This window comes from Seriola lalandi, unplaced genomic scaffold (genome assembly GCF_002814215.2).
Source record: "Seriola lalandi dorsalis isolate HSWRI2012SDOR001 ecotype SW California unplaced genomic scaffold, Sedor1 jcf7180002054825, whole genome shotgun sequence".
Lineage (NCBI taxonomy): Eukaryota > Metazoa > Chordata > Actinopteri > Carangiformes > Carangidae > Seriola > Seriola lalandi.
In genome coordinates this window covers 904568-920153 of record NW_019525378.1, presented here as the reverse complement: position 1 = coordinate 920153, position 15586 = coordinate 904568, and the positions used below count along the sequence as shown (strand labels likewise).

General features: G+C 40.2%; 2 protein-coding genes across 6 annotated transcripts in view; both read left to right on the top strand.

Annotated features, from left to right (window-relative positions):
* Positions 1-4310, top strand: part of chd4b (chromodomain helicase DNA binding protein 4b) — a 19891-nt gene extending 15581 nt beyond the window's left edge. Inside the window, exons 33-37 of the mRNA XM_087179312.1 lie at positions 213-401; positions 518-626; positions 1219-1351; positions 1466-1661; positions 3010-4310. Of these exons, the coding sequence (XP_087035438.1) occupies positions 213-401; positions 518-626; positions 1219-1351; positions 1466-1661; positions 3010-3212 (830 nt within the window). The 3' untranslated portion in view covers positions 3213-4310. The remainder of the gene's footprint in view (positions 1-212; positions 402-517; positions 627-1218; positions 1352-1465; positions 1662-3009) is intronic.
* A 1254-nt stretch (positions 4311-5564) lies between these two features.
* Positions 5565-15586, top strand: part of ptpn6 (protein tyrosine phosphatase non-receptor type 6) — a 19362-nt gene continuing 9340 nt past the window's right edge. Inside the window, exons 1-4 of one of the 5 annotated variants that reach the window (XM_023426400.2) lie at positions 8158-8287; positions 8681-8706; positions 10264-10386; positions 12153-12347. In XM_023426400.2, coding sequence (XP_023282168.1) covers positions 8699-8706; positions 10264-10386; positions 12153-12347 — 326 coding nt within the window. In that variant the 5' untranslated portion in view covers positions 8158-8287; positions 8681-8698. Of the gene's footprint in view, positions 5791-8157; positions 8294-8680; positions 8707-10263; positions 10387-12152; positions 12348-15586 lie in introns of those variants that run through there. The other 4 variants (XM_023426398.2, XM_087179319.1, XM_023426401.2 and 1 more) reach the window with 4 other exon arrangements.

Here is a 15586-nt window from a genome sequence, read left to right as displayed (position 1 = left end):
CACACACACACACACACTTTGCAATTAAGTGCATTTCAATACAAACTAAAACATAAAGAGACATCCTTCCTGTGTCATGAATTAATTCATTAGATTTAGCTTAATGTCTAAAGTTAAATTCAAGATTTCAACTATGCCATTGGCATGATAATTCATTTCCATGAAAGTTTCCATAACGAGAGGGTGTCTCGACTTTTAAACTTTTCTGTTTGTCTGTTGTTTTCTCACAGAGCAAAAAGAGGAGAAGGATGGTGTGAAAACAGACGAGTCTGGCAAACTGCAGAATGGAGAGAACACCAAAGAAGGAGCAACAGCTGCACCGGTGGTTAACGTCAGCGAAGAGAAGAAGAAAGCCACCAAGCAGAGGTTCATGTTCAACATTGCTGACGGAGGATTCACAGGTGGACACGCTCACATATGCACTCACACATACGTTTTGTTTTGTTTTTTTGTCTTTTTTCTTTTGTCTTTTTTTCTCTTTGATTCAGTCTTTTGACCTTTCTGTCCTCCTTTCCAGAGCTTCACTCTCTGTGGCAGAATGAAGAGCGGGCAGCCACCGTCACCAAGAAGACCTTTGAGATTTGGCACCGTCGCCATGACTACTGGCTGCTTGCTGGCATCATACAGTATCCTTTCAAATGCACGACTTTCCTGGACAGAAAGATCGAGTTAAATTTTCGTGTGGGATTGCTGTTACAGTAATCACATCACTGTTGATTGGACAAAACAGCTTGGACTTTCCCCTATTGTCTTATATTTTACAGATCAAACAGCAAATAGAAAACTGGCAGATTAATTGCTAACTAAAATAATCATGAGTTGCAGCTCCATATCACATGGGTACATTTTAGATGATAGGAACTATTGAGTCCTTAAAAAGATAACAGACAAAACTGTCAAGCCAGACTGTGCAGTGAGACGCTTCAAACACAGAGATGAAAGTCAATTTAGTTTTTACACTGAGGAGTTTCCGTGGTGCACAGCTTTACTTGGCCAAGTCCCTTAAGTGTAAATTTGTCCATGTGCAATAATCAGCATTTATTGTAAAACTTGCTCAGCTAATCAGCTTAGCTTCTTGAATCTTTAGTGAAAAATAAGTGAAGGACAAGGATGTTGTTTTGAAAGTGTACACACACAGCATCCAGCATCTCTCCTGTACTACATGATTGTAAGACCCCATGAAATCATGTTGTTACACTTAACCTCAGCGTTTCTCAGACACGGCTACGCTCGGTGGCAGGATGTGCAGAATGACGTGAGGTTTGCCATCCTCAATGAGCCCTTCAAAGGAGAGATGAGCAGAGGAAACTTCCTGGAAATCAAGAACAAGTTTCTGGCCCGCAGGTTCAAGGTGGACTGAGCTCTCATTGTGGTCACATTTCCTTTTGTCTGTGTGTGTTTTTCTATGTCTGTGTCTCTTAGCATGTCTCATTGGGCATTTGGTGTCTGTCTGTTTCCTGTGTAGCTACTGGAGCAAGCGTTGGTGATCGAAGAGCAGCTGCGCAGGGCGGCCTACCTGAACATGACAGAAGACCCGGCCCACCCCTCCATGGCCCTCAACACTCGCTTCAGCGAGGTGGAGTGTCTTGCCGAGTCCCACCAGCACCTCAGCAAGGAATCCATGTCTGGAAACAAGCCTGCCAATGCAGTGCTGCATAAAGGTAAAACATATGTAAGAGACAGGTATAGAGAGGGTCTCATGGACCTTGAAAAAATGTGAAAGATTCTGGATTTGAGCAAAATTAAATAAGGCGTTAACACAAATTCATAGTCATGTTTAGCAGGCTGCACATCCTCTGCAAGGAGGAGCTGTGCATCATTAGCAAGGACATTGTCATACACAAACAATGTTTGCTGTCACTAATTGTGCATATACAAAAGGGGCAACCTCTTGTGTGTTTTTCTGGCACAGCAGGAAAAAAACACTTTGTTAATGACAGGATAGCATCTTCCATTTTCTTGACTACAGAACCGTACCAACTGTTGCACCAGCCCATTTACCCATAAAGCCAGGCCAGAGTGCTTCTGTGGTACCGCAATGAGTGGTAGGAGCATTGTTTTCAATATTCTGCTGTGTCATCTCACAATGATATTTTTTAAGCTTGAGTCGTGACAGTCTGTTGTGTTTGCGACAGCAGTGTTAATTCCTGTAAGAAGCTTCTGAATAAGAAGAGTTTGTGTTTGACTGTTAGAGAGAGAACGAAGTGTTGGCTGCCATCGTGATAGTATCAGGAGTATGAAAAAAAAAGCTGTGCTGTAAACACATTTAATTTTCTGGGCTCCAATTATAGCTGCTAATGTTTTATCAGCAAACACATCAGGTGCAACACTGTGGGTAAATATAGAGCAGCTTCCATGTTTGAACAAGGGCAGCTTTTCATTACAACGTGTGGAAAAAAGCACTTCTACCAGCCAGTCACCCTTCTGTGAGGTTGGAGAGAAGCCTCTGCAACTCTAGGGCTGCAACTAATGATTATTGTCATTATCAATTAATCTGATGATCATTAATTACTCATTGACTATTAAATGTCAGAAAATAGTGAAATCATATTATCCCATATTATCATATTAACCCAGAGTCGAGGTTGACATCCTCCAATAGCTAATTTTATCCAAGCAACAATCCAGAACCCAAAGTTAGTTACGTAACTAATTGATTAATCGACTAATCCTTTCAGTTCTTTGTCGTCACAATATTCTCTAATTGGTAACAACCAACTTCTCCTACATGTTCATTGTTTATAACAAGATTTAATCATGGAAGTTAATGATAGTAAAGTGTGGACTGCTGTTGTTAGCCTGCTAGCCATGCTAGCTTCTGCAAGTAATGCTTACAACTCTACCTACACTATTTCTTGTCCCTTCTTGTATTTTCCACACCACACAAGAAAGTTTCCAACAGTGAAATCTGGATGACTTGCTCTTAAGCTTGAACCCCTGAATTTCACCAAACACACAAAAAAAAACAGATTTCACTTCATTTACATTTATTCCATGTTGTATTTCCAGTTCTCAAACAGCTTGAGGAACTGCTGAGCGACATGAAGGCTGACGTCACGCGTCTCCCAGCAACCATTGCTAGGATACCACCCGTCGCCGTGCGCCTTCAAATGTCCGAGAGGAACATCCTCAGCCGATTGGCCAGCCGGGGCCCCGACGTCACCGCTCAGAACCAGTCACAGACCTCACAGCAGATGCAGGTTCCGCGCTGACCAATCACCTCGCACATTTCACGCTCACTGACCGAGGCCAGTCACCCTCACCTCACCGCCATGTAGCAGACGTCCTCCCTCTTCAACCACCATGTACAGCACAGTCAGGTTAGTCCTCCTCGCTCTGCACCCACAACCCATCTCCGGACTCAGAAGAACTTCAGCTGTGCTGCTGGACTTTGATTTGGAAAGACTGGAACTGTAGATGTAGGATGGGAGTGAATGAAAGAATCAGTTCTTTTTCTGTGGCAGACTAGAAACAAGTCGTTCTCCTCCACTGGGCTTCAGATTTAACTCCTCTAACCTGAGCACTGTCGTCGTGACTGTACTGCGGGCAGCTCCACTGACCTGTCCTGTTCTGTCTTTACAGCAGGGTCAAACATGTGTATGTAACTATGTGTATCATGAAGCTGACAACGATAGACAGGAGAGAAAGCAGCATGTTTGGAGTATACTGGTGCTTTGTAGTAACTTTTGGATTTAATAAAGAAATCAAGGGATTTTATTGTGCTCATTATCACCTTTAGAAAGTTGTGAAATTTTAACATTTTTTTCAACTCTAATGTCCTCACCTGTATGTGTGTGGAGAGAGTATGGATGTGTGTGTGTGAGTGTGTGTGTGTGTGCGCGTGCTTCTAGGATGTATGTATCTATAAACAGGGCATATTAATGTGCATCTCTACTGCAGAATGCCCCCACACTGAGAGACTGTTACTCACTTTTCTATCAGTCAGTCGGACCTGTTACCTCTTCCTGCATCTTCACCCTCCATCCCAAACCTCCACCTGCCCCATCAGGTCACACCCAATTCAGGATCAGCTCTCTGTGCTCACACCCCAACCAGCACCTCGACATTCCTAACTGCACCACAGAATTGCTCCCTGGAAGTTTTCTGTGTTTGTCCCAAAATACGGACATGCAATGGCTTTTAGGTACATGGGATGGTTTAGAGAATGATGGCAATCTTAAGTTAATTTAATTTCTTTCTGTCTATTGTTATGTTGTTTTACATTATTGAATATTATTATTATTGTTACCACCTTGTTGTTTTTATCATTGCTATTTGTTTTTATGGACTACAATAAAAAGTCGGCCGTTTTTCAAGGTTTGTTCATTTTATTTAAAGGAAACTATGTATGAATGTGTTTCTTTTTTCTAAAGGAAAGTACTGGAGTCATCTATTTTTAGCCTTGCTCACCATGCGGCTTTAGAGACGGCAATATCAGCTGGTCTTCAACAACAACTACAACTACCAGGTGATGGATTGCAGTGAAATGAGACATTCATTGTCATTTGGGTATAAATCCTACCGATCTTTGTGATCCCCTGACTTTTCACTGCTGTGAGATTCACTTTTGTTCTTTAGTAAAATGTGTTAAATTGAGGAATTGCAGGAATAATTTTAATTATTTGCGTGATTCTCTGACTTTTTATCTAGCGCCATCATGTCAAACAACATTCTCAGCTGTAATTCATTTGAAGGTGTCATTTGCAAATTTGCAAAAACTAAGATGGTGAACACAGTAAACATTATGCGTGCTAACCATCATGTTTGCATTGTCACTGTGAGATAGTTATTTTAGGACTTACCTAAAAGAACTGCTGTTCCAAAGTACAAATTCACAGAGCCGCTGGCAAGGCAGGAGACTTGTGTCTAAGAAAAGACAGTTAAGTAACAAATTAACAGAAAAAACAGATAAGTGATTACTGCCAGAACAGCTTCAGTGCCCCTTGGCAGAGATTCTTCAAGTCTCTTGAACTGCTCTGGATGGATGAACACCACTTTTCCAAAAGATATTGGACAGCACAGCATAAAACAGTGGTCACAAATCTCCCAAAGTTGCTCAACTGGGTTGGGATCCAGTGGTTGAGAAGGCCATAGCATATGATTCACACTGTGATTTTTATACCCATTAAACCACCAGTGACCCCCACGTTTGTTTTATTTTCACTTATTTACTTTTCCTTTTCACCCTTCCTTATGTAAGAAGTAACTTTGTGAGTGCTGATATCATTTTTCTGAGAGTGTAACTTGACTTTGTGATGCATGATGGACTTTGCATACAAGCTTAGAAAGATGAGGTGGAATTTACATGAGAGCAAATGGTGGTTTGCAGGAGAAACTGAAAATTAGGAAAGCCTTTGCGTATAGAATGCCAGAGGAAGAGCAGGGGAAGAAGGGGACGGGAACAAGCAGATTTTCTCCCATAGATAGTTGGATAATTAAGAAAATTAGAGTAAATTACAGGGCGGTAGGACTGGCTGGGCTGGTAATGGAGCTTGATATCTTATCATGTTAGAGAGTTGAAAGCTAAACACAAGCCGGGCTGGGTGCAAGTGAATGCAGAAAGTAAGAACAAGGGGGAGCTAACCTGGAGCCAGAAGTGCATGAGCTGCTGTTGATGTAACCTGACTCTTTGTGTGAGTTGTATTTTGCTTGGAGGTGGAGAAGCACTCAACATCATCATAGACAGCAGCACAAAAGGGGAGACTAGATTCTACCCATTATTACTTTGTGCAGACCAGACCACGAGTGATCCTGTGTGCCGAGAGGAGGAGCCCAAACCATGTCTTGTGGGTGAGTATCTTATATTTAAGTCTGTATGATAAGGTTAAAATAACTTCCTGTGACATTTTGCATATTGCATTTTCTTCTTACTCGTCTCCACTCTTTGTAAATGTTTTTGTCCTTATTTGATGTGTTCTGCGCCACTTCTTTCCAATGTTACTGTGTATGTTCTCTGTTACTTTACTTTTATTTGTGTGTGTTTCCTCTGTCTGTCGTTCATCTCTCCCTTCACACCACATTTTTTTCTATGCGTGTTATTCTTAAGAACATGTAATCAGGTTTGAATGAAACTTGGTAGAAAGTTTTGTTGCATGGGCTGAGGAATAAGTAATGGCGATACAGCTCCAGGTGTGGATTTAAAAAGGCCTAAAAAGCATTTATTAACACTGTGGAGCATTTTATGAACATTTCCATTATTTTCCATAACTTTTACAAAATACTTATCTCATGTAATCTATTATTCTCTGCCAGTCTGTCAGTTCTGATTAAACTCGATGCAGATTAAATATTAAATATAAACATTTTCTATCATAAAGCCAAGTCTATGAGAGGATGAAGTGGATAAATTCTATATCTCAGTATATATTATCATTTATATGGCACAAAAAAAAAAAAATAGATGTGAATGTTTGTGTTTCCACTTCCGCTGAAATATCAAATAATGCCATAAAATCCGATGGTGCCATAACACAGCCCTCTGCACTGCCCACAATGAGTTTCTACGCCTAGAAATATTGAAGGGATGGTTTCCTGGGTAGAATCGGTATGAAATATCTGATGATAGACACATTCAAATTCTCCCATGTTGCATGTCGATATATTATTGACCTCACTAAACTATAGAAAAGAGGAAACTCCTAACATTCAAGAAGCAGGAATCATGTGAGGATTAACTGACTAATTGTTTCACCTCTATTAATGTTATTATATTTTATAGATTAAGACAGAAAGGAATTTCCTGTTAATTCCTTTCTGAAACAAAAAAACAGAAAAAACTAACTGATGCATGTGTGAGTGTCATTTGCCACAGTGCTGCATTTGTCCTGCAGCCTGAGAGATGAAGTTCTGGTGTGTCAGAAGGGAAGGGAAGCTGAACCAGCCTCAACTGTTAAACACGAGGCTGTGAGGAGAGTAAAGCAGACTGCAATAGCTGGCGTTAACCACGGTGAATGACACCTGCAGTGCTCTGTGTGTACGTGTGCAGTCGTGTGTGTGTGTGTGTGTGTGTGTGTGTGTGTAGAAGGCGGGGAGGGGCAACAGTGCACTATATCTAACTATAAGTTTTATCGCTTTTAGCTTTTTTTCAACCTCTCTCAGTGTTAGCTTTACAAGCTTTTGTTCTACCCTTGCACATTAACACCAACACTAAAAACAGCAGTCTAAAGTTCACAGTCTCAAGAGGAAGATGTGTGGCTTGGGAAAAGAGGCAACGTATTTCATGTGAATTCAAATATAAACCTGTTGTGGGTGAATAGGATTTGCAAGTGAAATGTGGATTGCCTGTGTTTGTTCCACAGGTTGTAAAATGTTTGTTCATGTGTTTATGACATTTATTGAACATGTTGTGTTTGCATTGCAGCCCAGCCTTCCTTATAGCGTGGGTGTGTGTGGATTTGTGCGCATTGTGTGGAAACTAGTATCTCTTTCAAGCCTCTTGCATGTGTCTTTTGATATCTGGGTTATTGCCTCGGTGGTCTGATAATGACAGAGTTGCACAGTTGCAAATGGTTTACCAGCTGAAAGCAATTCACACACGTACACTCACACAAACATACACACACACACAGACACGCACACATACGTATATATAGAGGTGGGAAGGCTGAACTGCAAATAAGGAAGTGTTCCGTGACTCTGACCTTTGTGTGTTGCATACACACACACACACACACACATGCTCATACACACCTGGAAGTAGAGAACAAACAGACAACAGTAGTAGCGGGCAGGTGGGAAGGCAAAGGGGAAAAGCTTTGCAAATAGCAGACTGAGAGTCAAAGTGTAGGCTTGTTTGTAAAGGCACGAGAAGCTCAACTCTGCATTGTGTGGATTTTTTTTATTCCTGTAACCAAGGTGGAATAACTGGACAGGCACTCTCGCTCATGACTCACTTCTACATGGAACCTTTTGAACCATTACTGCTGCTCTTTCGTGTCGAGATCTGCATAGAAGACTAAATGGCAGCATCAGAGAGCAGGTTGCCAGATTTTAAACCTACTCTGCTCCTAAAAATGATGAGTGTTTCTTGTGGTCGTCTTTAAAAAAAAAAAAAAAAAAAAAAAAAAAAAAGGAGAAGGGAAAAAAAAAAGAGGTCTGTATCTGTTGGAGGAATTCCGGCTTGTCAGCTTTTTTTTTTGGTTCCTTGTTGCTTTCACTATTTTGTGAAAGGGGACGTAAAAAGGAAGGAAGGGGCGAGCGAGAGAGAAAACGACGAAAGAGGAGGGGAGAGAGACGTACACGGTCTGAGCTTCTCAGCGAGGTGTCAGTTGTGTTCAGAGGCAGCTGGGTAAGAGTAAGTTGTTTACCTACTTTCCTATTGGGACGGAGAGGGGTTGGATAGGAAGAGGATTGGGTGGAGGGAAGCGTGGAGGGAAAAGAGGAGGAGAGAGCGGGTAGTTTGAGGTTTGTTGAGTGAATGTGGTGTGAGACAGGGAGATGGAGTTGATCGTTTTCATATGAGATGGAAGGATGTCAGTGTCAGAAGTTGAGTAAATGTGTGAAAGAGCAAACGTATGAGAATGAAAGTGACTTCTATTTAAGCGAGTATACTTCTATACACTGAGGAAGTAATGAGGTGCAGACTGTTTCTTTGTAAGATTAGAGATAGAATATACTCTACTTATGCTTTTGAGTCCAGTCTGCACATGTTGAGTGACGCTCTCCTTCTCTTTGGTCCCAGAAGAAGAGAAGAGACAACATGGTTCGGTGAGTCAGGCCCCCGTTTGGACACTATAATGCTCTGTTAGCCAACTCTGCTTGTGCTCTCTTGTGTTTTGTGCAAGGCGTGATGACTTCTCTGTTTCCATTCCTCCTTCTCTCTCTCTTCTCTCCCCAGCTGTCGACCCGACCTGCTCTGTTCCTCTATCATGTGATTTGTGATGTGTTGTGTACAGTTCAGTGTCTGTTTTGCGTAAAGAAAACGTGTCATAAATGAGGTTTTAGTTGAGCAGTTGAGTAAGAAACCTCGTTCCTTCTTCTTTAGTTCTTTAAAGGTTCTGTACAAGGTTCCCTTTGTCTTGAGCTGATGCTTCTTTGTGATTAATCTTTTTAAATAATCTTTCTCAGTCCATTTCTTGTATAAAAGCTTCTCTTGTGGCAAAGTTAAAGGGGAAACACATTCAAGTACAAACTCAACCTAATTGTCAAAACTAGTGCATTAGTGCATGTGCAGAGCGCGCCATGCTTAAAATTTGTATTCCATGACTTTTAAAGTTTTATATTACACATTGTAACACTGCATTAATGAGGAAACCTTCTTCAATGCAATATAATTTAAAGCGTCTTTGTCATTGACTACTCATCGAATAACTGATAAAGATTATTTTAACATCTGAATTTGAACGTTGCGGGAAAGCTATCACTATGAGAAATAGCCAACAGATCATTAGATATTTGGCTGATATTTTTATTTAATAGTGGCTCCTTCAAAAACAGAAAACAGAAAAAAAAACGGTTCTTTATGATTTTTTTGTGTTAGTTCAGAGGCTGTGAGCCAAGCTCCAGGAAATGATAAAATATGAGATATTTCGTCTGCACTGATGCAATTGTGTTAAACTGAGTAACTCAGCCTCAAAATGTTGCTCAAAGCCAGAGCTTCATGTTTTTTAAGTTATAGTTGTGTAGATGTACAGTTTAGGGATTTTATAATTGGTACGTAATAAATGAAGGCTCTGTATGTCTATTTTGAAGAATAATGACCATGTGGACTAGACCAGGAATGCAACTAACATTTTGTTTCAGTATCAATTATACTATTGATTAATCAAATTTTTTTCAACGTTAAATGTCAAAAATAGTGACAAATGTTCACAAGTTACAAGATGTCAAAGTAATGCCTTAAAATGTGAAGGTTTTCTCAATCAAATGAAAAACTGAGATGAGAAAAAAAAAATGAGAAAAGGAAAAAGTGACAATTTTCTGTTAAGCGTCGGACGACTAATGTCAGAACTAGACTGTGGTGAAATCTGCGTCTCCTGCAGTGAAGCTACACGGGAGATTTATTCAGCTGAATGGAAAAAACTGAAAGAAACTACAGTTGTGTACAGTTATTTTGTATTTTGTCTATAAAACACCAGTATACTTATAATATGAGCTGAATGTTGTGAGGAAATAACACTAGGTGTGGATGTTAGACGCACGTGTTCAGATTTATCTGATTCAAGGCTGATGGTCAGAAGTGCAGCTCTGTTCATACTGAATGTATTTTCACTGTGCATATGTGTGTGTGTGTGTCTGTGTGTGTCTGTGTGTGTGTGAATGCAGATGGTTCCACAGAGATATCACAGGCTTGCAGGCCGAAGAAATGCTAAAGTCTCGAGGCATTCATGGCAGCTTTTTGGCTCGACCCAGTAAGAAGAACGTAGGAGATTTCTCCCTGTCTGTCAGGTAATAATGCAAAAACAAAAACACAACAAATCCCTTTTTTCACTTTACTAATTCCGCAACTGAGAATAAATCTTACTTTCCCTTCTTTTAAACGCATATTGAAAGCCGCTCCACGAGGCTCTTCAACTCACCAAACCCTAAAGCGGAACATAAATGGAAAATAAATTAATAAAAGGTGTTGATATGAATACCTAATCGACTGTCACAGCAGAGGGAAGGTTCAGCTCGGCAAACCCTAATGAAAATACTGGACTTTCAAAACTGTTTTTGAAAACGAGATGCGCTGAACATAGAAATATTCTGTGCAGATCGGAAATACATACATATATATATATATATATATATATATAATGCTAGAAATAAAATGATAATCACGTGAATGCTGATCGCTACTAAAAATAACTCCACTGAGAGGATTAGATACAGATATATGTGATAAATTAAATGTCATATGATATTGAGTCAACATCCTGAATCCTTGAAACCTCAACATTAAAGTTGACTGATAACATGTTTACATGTTTGTACATGAGATTCAGTTGATGCAAAGCTTCTTCACAGTGCCTCGGATTGTAAGATCAAGTTACACACAGTACTGCAGTTCAAAGAGGCAGAAGTTGAAATTTATAAATGTACTGTATGTGACTGTGTTAAACTGAGGAGCAGGCAGTTTGAGCGAGTGCTTCACGGTGATATTTGGGTATGTGCAGATGTGCAGTACAGTGCTTTTGCTGTGGTAGTGTTTCTTTTCTCATGAGCAGGACCTAAACGCCGACTGCCTGTAGGTCAAACTGGTGATACTGAATGCGTGAACGTGTGAGTTCATCAGTAAGTTACTGATCTCAAAAATGGATTTGCCATTGCCCGACGAAGATCCTTGCAGATGGAAACGTTAATGTTTTATTAAACATTTCTGGGCGATATCAGCACTGTGTGCAGATCCTTTTTCCTACTTTTGCCCTTAGTTTAAATTAATCCGGCACCTGTGAAAGTGCCTGTGGATGTGCGTGTTTAACACCCTATTTGTCCTGAATAAATAATAGCCCCCACAAAAAAATAAATAGCAGCCTTTCACACTTTGATTTTCTTATTGAGTAGTTTTTCCGCGTTCACACGAGTTCCTTCTTGCATCCCAGAGACCAACAGTACACATGAGGTGGAGCTTTCAAACTGCATGACTGAGATGTGTTAGCTTTGTGACTGACCGACATCTCAAAACTAAGAAAAGAGTCAGAGATTATGGTTCTGCTAAGATTAAAGAAATGTAATGATGATGATGCTAATGAATTATATCTAAATCAAGGTTTTCCTAAAAGCTATACACAATAAATCTTGTTGCTGTGTGGCTCTAAATAATGAGAGGAAAAACCTGACTGCAGTCTTCGCATGATAAAAAACACTGACTACAGGTAATGAAAATTCACATGCATGTGTCACAGACAAACACAGCTACTATAGATAGAACATACACTGCAGGGTTCAGCTGCAGAATCTGTGGAGATCAAAAATAGCTCTGCAAGGATCTGATTTGCAGGTTAAACACTGAAATATTTTCATGTTATTTTTGTTTCGCTTTGACTCTAATAAAGGTTGAAGATTTATTAATGTGCATTTAAACCATTATACCTAAAAACCCCTGCAACTATCCCCTGATAGTTGTGTTCTCTTTACTGTCATCAGGGCGTTATTGTTTTGTCAAGGAAAACTTTAACGGTTAGTTAATGTGGCCTGACTGTTTTTTTTGTTGTTGTTTTTTTTCATCTCAGGGTGGGTGAGTTGGTGACCCACATCCGTATCCAAAATACAGGAGACTTCTACGACCTGTATGGCGGGGAGAAGTTTGCCACCCTGTCAGAGCTGGTGGAGTACTACACAGCGGAGAACGGCATCCTACAGGACAGAGACGGCACCATTATCGAGCTCAAATACCCCCTGAACTGCTCCGACCCCACCACAGAGAGGTCTGTGCACTCGTACTTGTCACCTCCACGCTTACTATTTAATCTCTGCATAGGTTATTGTGGCCCACACCCACTGGCTTCTCTGAGCTGCCTCCACCTACACTTTCAGTGTACTAGTATTTGGTTAAGTGGTCAAGTCAATTTAGTCAACTGTGATGAGCCGTATTTCTTCTAACTGCTGTTTTTTTTTTTTTACTGGGGCTTATAAGTGTCACTTGTAGGTTTGCTATTCCATGTGTTTTTAATCTTTTCCTATGGGGGAAACGCTTTTCATCTGCAGACACTTGTAAATAATTTAGGTGTAGTAGCATTTCTTTGTCAAAATGTGAGTCAGTGAAAATAAACACCCACACTGCAGACGCTAATAACCCACAGCTGTCGAAGCTTCATTCCTACATCTGCCTCGTGGATTTAATGAGAGCAGTGTCAGTGTTTCTTGCATATTTATCTTTTTACTTAAAGTCCTCTCTCTTTAGCATTCATAAGCAGTATGCAGACTTTCATAAATGGTTCATAACCCACTATGATGTGGTTGGAAGCAGCTGTAAGGAGTTTTTGTGTTAATTAATGGACAATATTTGTCAAGAGTTATGATTTCTCCTATGAAGACATTTTATACAATTACACCTGTGTTTTACTTTATTTTTATTCGTTAGCTGTTTATACATCAACATCCAGTTATGGATGACCTCAGGAGGAGTTATTGTTGTTGACAAATACATTAATAAACACTTATATCAGCTTATAACTACATTTTAGTTGTAATAATAATGATATATTAGCATAAGTTTTCTCTACTAATTGTTTATATTTTTGTACCTGAGTACAGATTTCATTTATTCAAGGATAGTCTTCCCCACTTTTATATTTTTTATTCCTGTGCTTGCTCTGTCCTTTCACTCTTCCTGTATGCAGCCTCCTTCTTCCTGTATTGCTCTAATGCCTCATTTGCCCCTGGACCTCAATAAAGTGTTATCTGATCTTATTTTATCAATGGCCGCCTTCCAAACTAGTTGTCATGTCAAAAAATCTTGCTCATAGATACTCTCCGATCTAAGGTGAGCACAGAGAGACTGTCCCCCTTCAGCAGGTGAACATCCCTCTGGTGTCAAACACTGCACAGTGACGGTTCAACATCCAAGTAAAAAAAGCAAACGGCATTTTTCAGTGGAGGGGGACTGTAACTTTCTCACCACATAACGACAGCAATCCAGCACAAGACAAAACAAACAAACCTTTACACATAAAACTAGCTATTGATGAGTTCAGACCAAGCAACAACATGAATATAACAAAAATGCAGCAGCACATGCAGTAAAAAAAAAAAAAAAAAAATTGATTGAATATTTACGTTCCATTTCTTTCTTTATATGAATTTTAAAATGAGACCAAATGTCTCAGAAATCCCCTTGATAATTATTAGTCTTTGAGATTCAACAGAGGAAACGTCCGGCATTAATCTCAACCGTTCAGCAAAATCAAGCTTTGTCTCAATTCTTGATATCCCCTCCGGTCGAAGTGATTCTGGTTGTGGCCTCTAATGTTTTTGATCACTTGTTTGCAAAAAGGAGAGACAAAAGAGAATTCCCTCATTAAATGAAGACAAGTACCTGCTACTATCATCATACATGAGTCGCTTTTTCCCCCAGCAACAACATGTCGGCTGCAGTTACTAGTGGCTTTGCAGATTAAGATTTTATATCTAACCTTATATGAACTCATAAAGAATATATTTGTTTGGAAGAAAATATAAAAGGCTTTTAACTCAACATTTGAATCAACAGGGGGCATGTTAATAGGAATACATCTCTCTGCACAATGACTAGTTTTAATTAAGATTTTTTTTCACATTTTATTTAAAAGCTTCCTTTCAAGCACAGAGTTTTTACTTGACATGAGGCGTTATCTGGTTGTGGTATTGCTGCTTCGCCCTGCTCATAGTTTTTTCTGTTATTTTTTTATACTGATAATAGCTACCACTTGCATCTGTGTCTGCTAAATATAGTTACAAGATAATTATGCAGCTATTTTCTAACGTCTGTGTCTCTGTGTCTGAGCCCTCCTGTAAATCAGATAAAAACCCTCATCTATTTGCTTGTTTGTCAAATGTAAGTTCAAAAGTAGGAACTAATATTATTGTTTTTATTCAAATCTGCCCACACTGTGCATTTGAATTCCATGACATTGCTGATGGAGGTGGCGTTTCTCTCCCAGCTGGAAACATTGTGCAGCCGTAGGCAGAGTAAAGTGGGTTAATGTCCAACTAGTAGTGATAAACTCATGCAGTTCCACTCCTTTTATGAGTCACGGAGGGCACTACTTTCTATCGTGTGTGTGTGTGTGTGTGTGTGTGTGTGTGTGTGTGTGTGTGTGTGTGTGTGTCTGTGTCTGTGTGTGTGTGTCTGTGTGTGTGTGTGTGTGTGTGTGCGTGTGTGTGTGTTTGAGATACAGTGCACTTCACTCAGGCTGGAACCTCTACCCTCTGCCCTCCCCCCTCCTCCCCACCTCTTGTCCTTCTCTCTCTGTCAGTTGTCTAACTTCCCTTTTGTTGCTGCGGTTGGAAACTTTAAGTTTTGACACTTTTGAAAGCAATGGCCAGACCTGACTTGTCTTCCTCTATTGCACACTCCATCATGTTCTTGCTCACTCACCGTCTTCCTCATATCGCCCAGTCTCTCTCTCAACTCGGCAAAGTATGATTGCACGCACCTCGACAGGTCACCGTGTGGTGCAGATTTCTTTGTGCCCGTTCATGTGTATCTGGCAGATCATCTCTTCTCAGAGAAGAGGAATAAATACGGTCTGAAGCCATCAGCTTGTTGGCATTATCACATGTGATCAATCAGGGTTGCTGACATTATTGCAGCAAGGTTTGTTCCACCCATAACTGGACAATAAAACAACAATCTAACCACATGTGCATGACTAAATTGTTGTCTTTAACATGTCCACTTACGGTGCAGTCGTCCAGGAGTTACTCCCCTGCACAGACTGTTGTTTAGCTTCTGCAAAATTGGGGAAACTTTTTTTTTTTTTGCTGCAGGTGCTTCATGCAACCTGCTGTAAATAAAAACTCTCAGGTGGTGTCTAATTACAGCGTAAACTGTGATTTGACAAGTTAGTAAATCAAAGAACTGAATGATATAAAGCAAGTGCAAAAAGCATAAGGAGAGCCGACTCAGTGTATGTGGTGGTTGTAGGGGGGGGAACTGTAGATGTTACTTATCGAAATGGGGGGG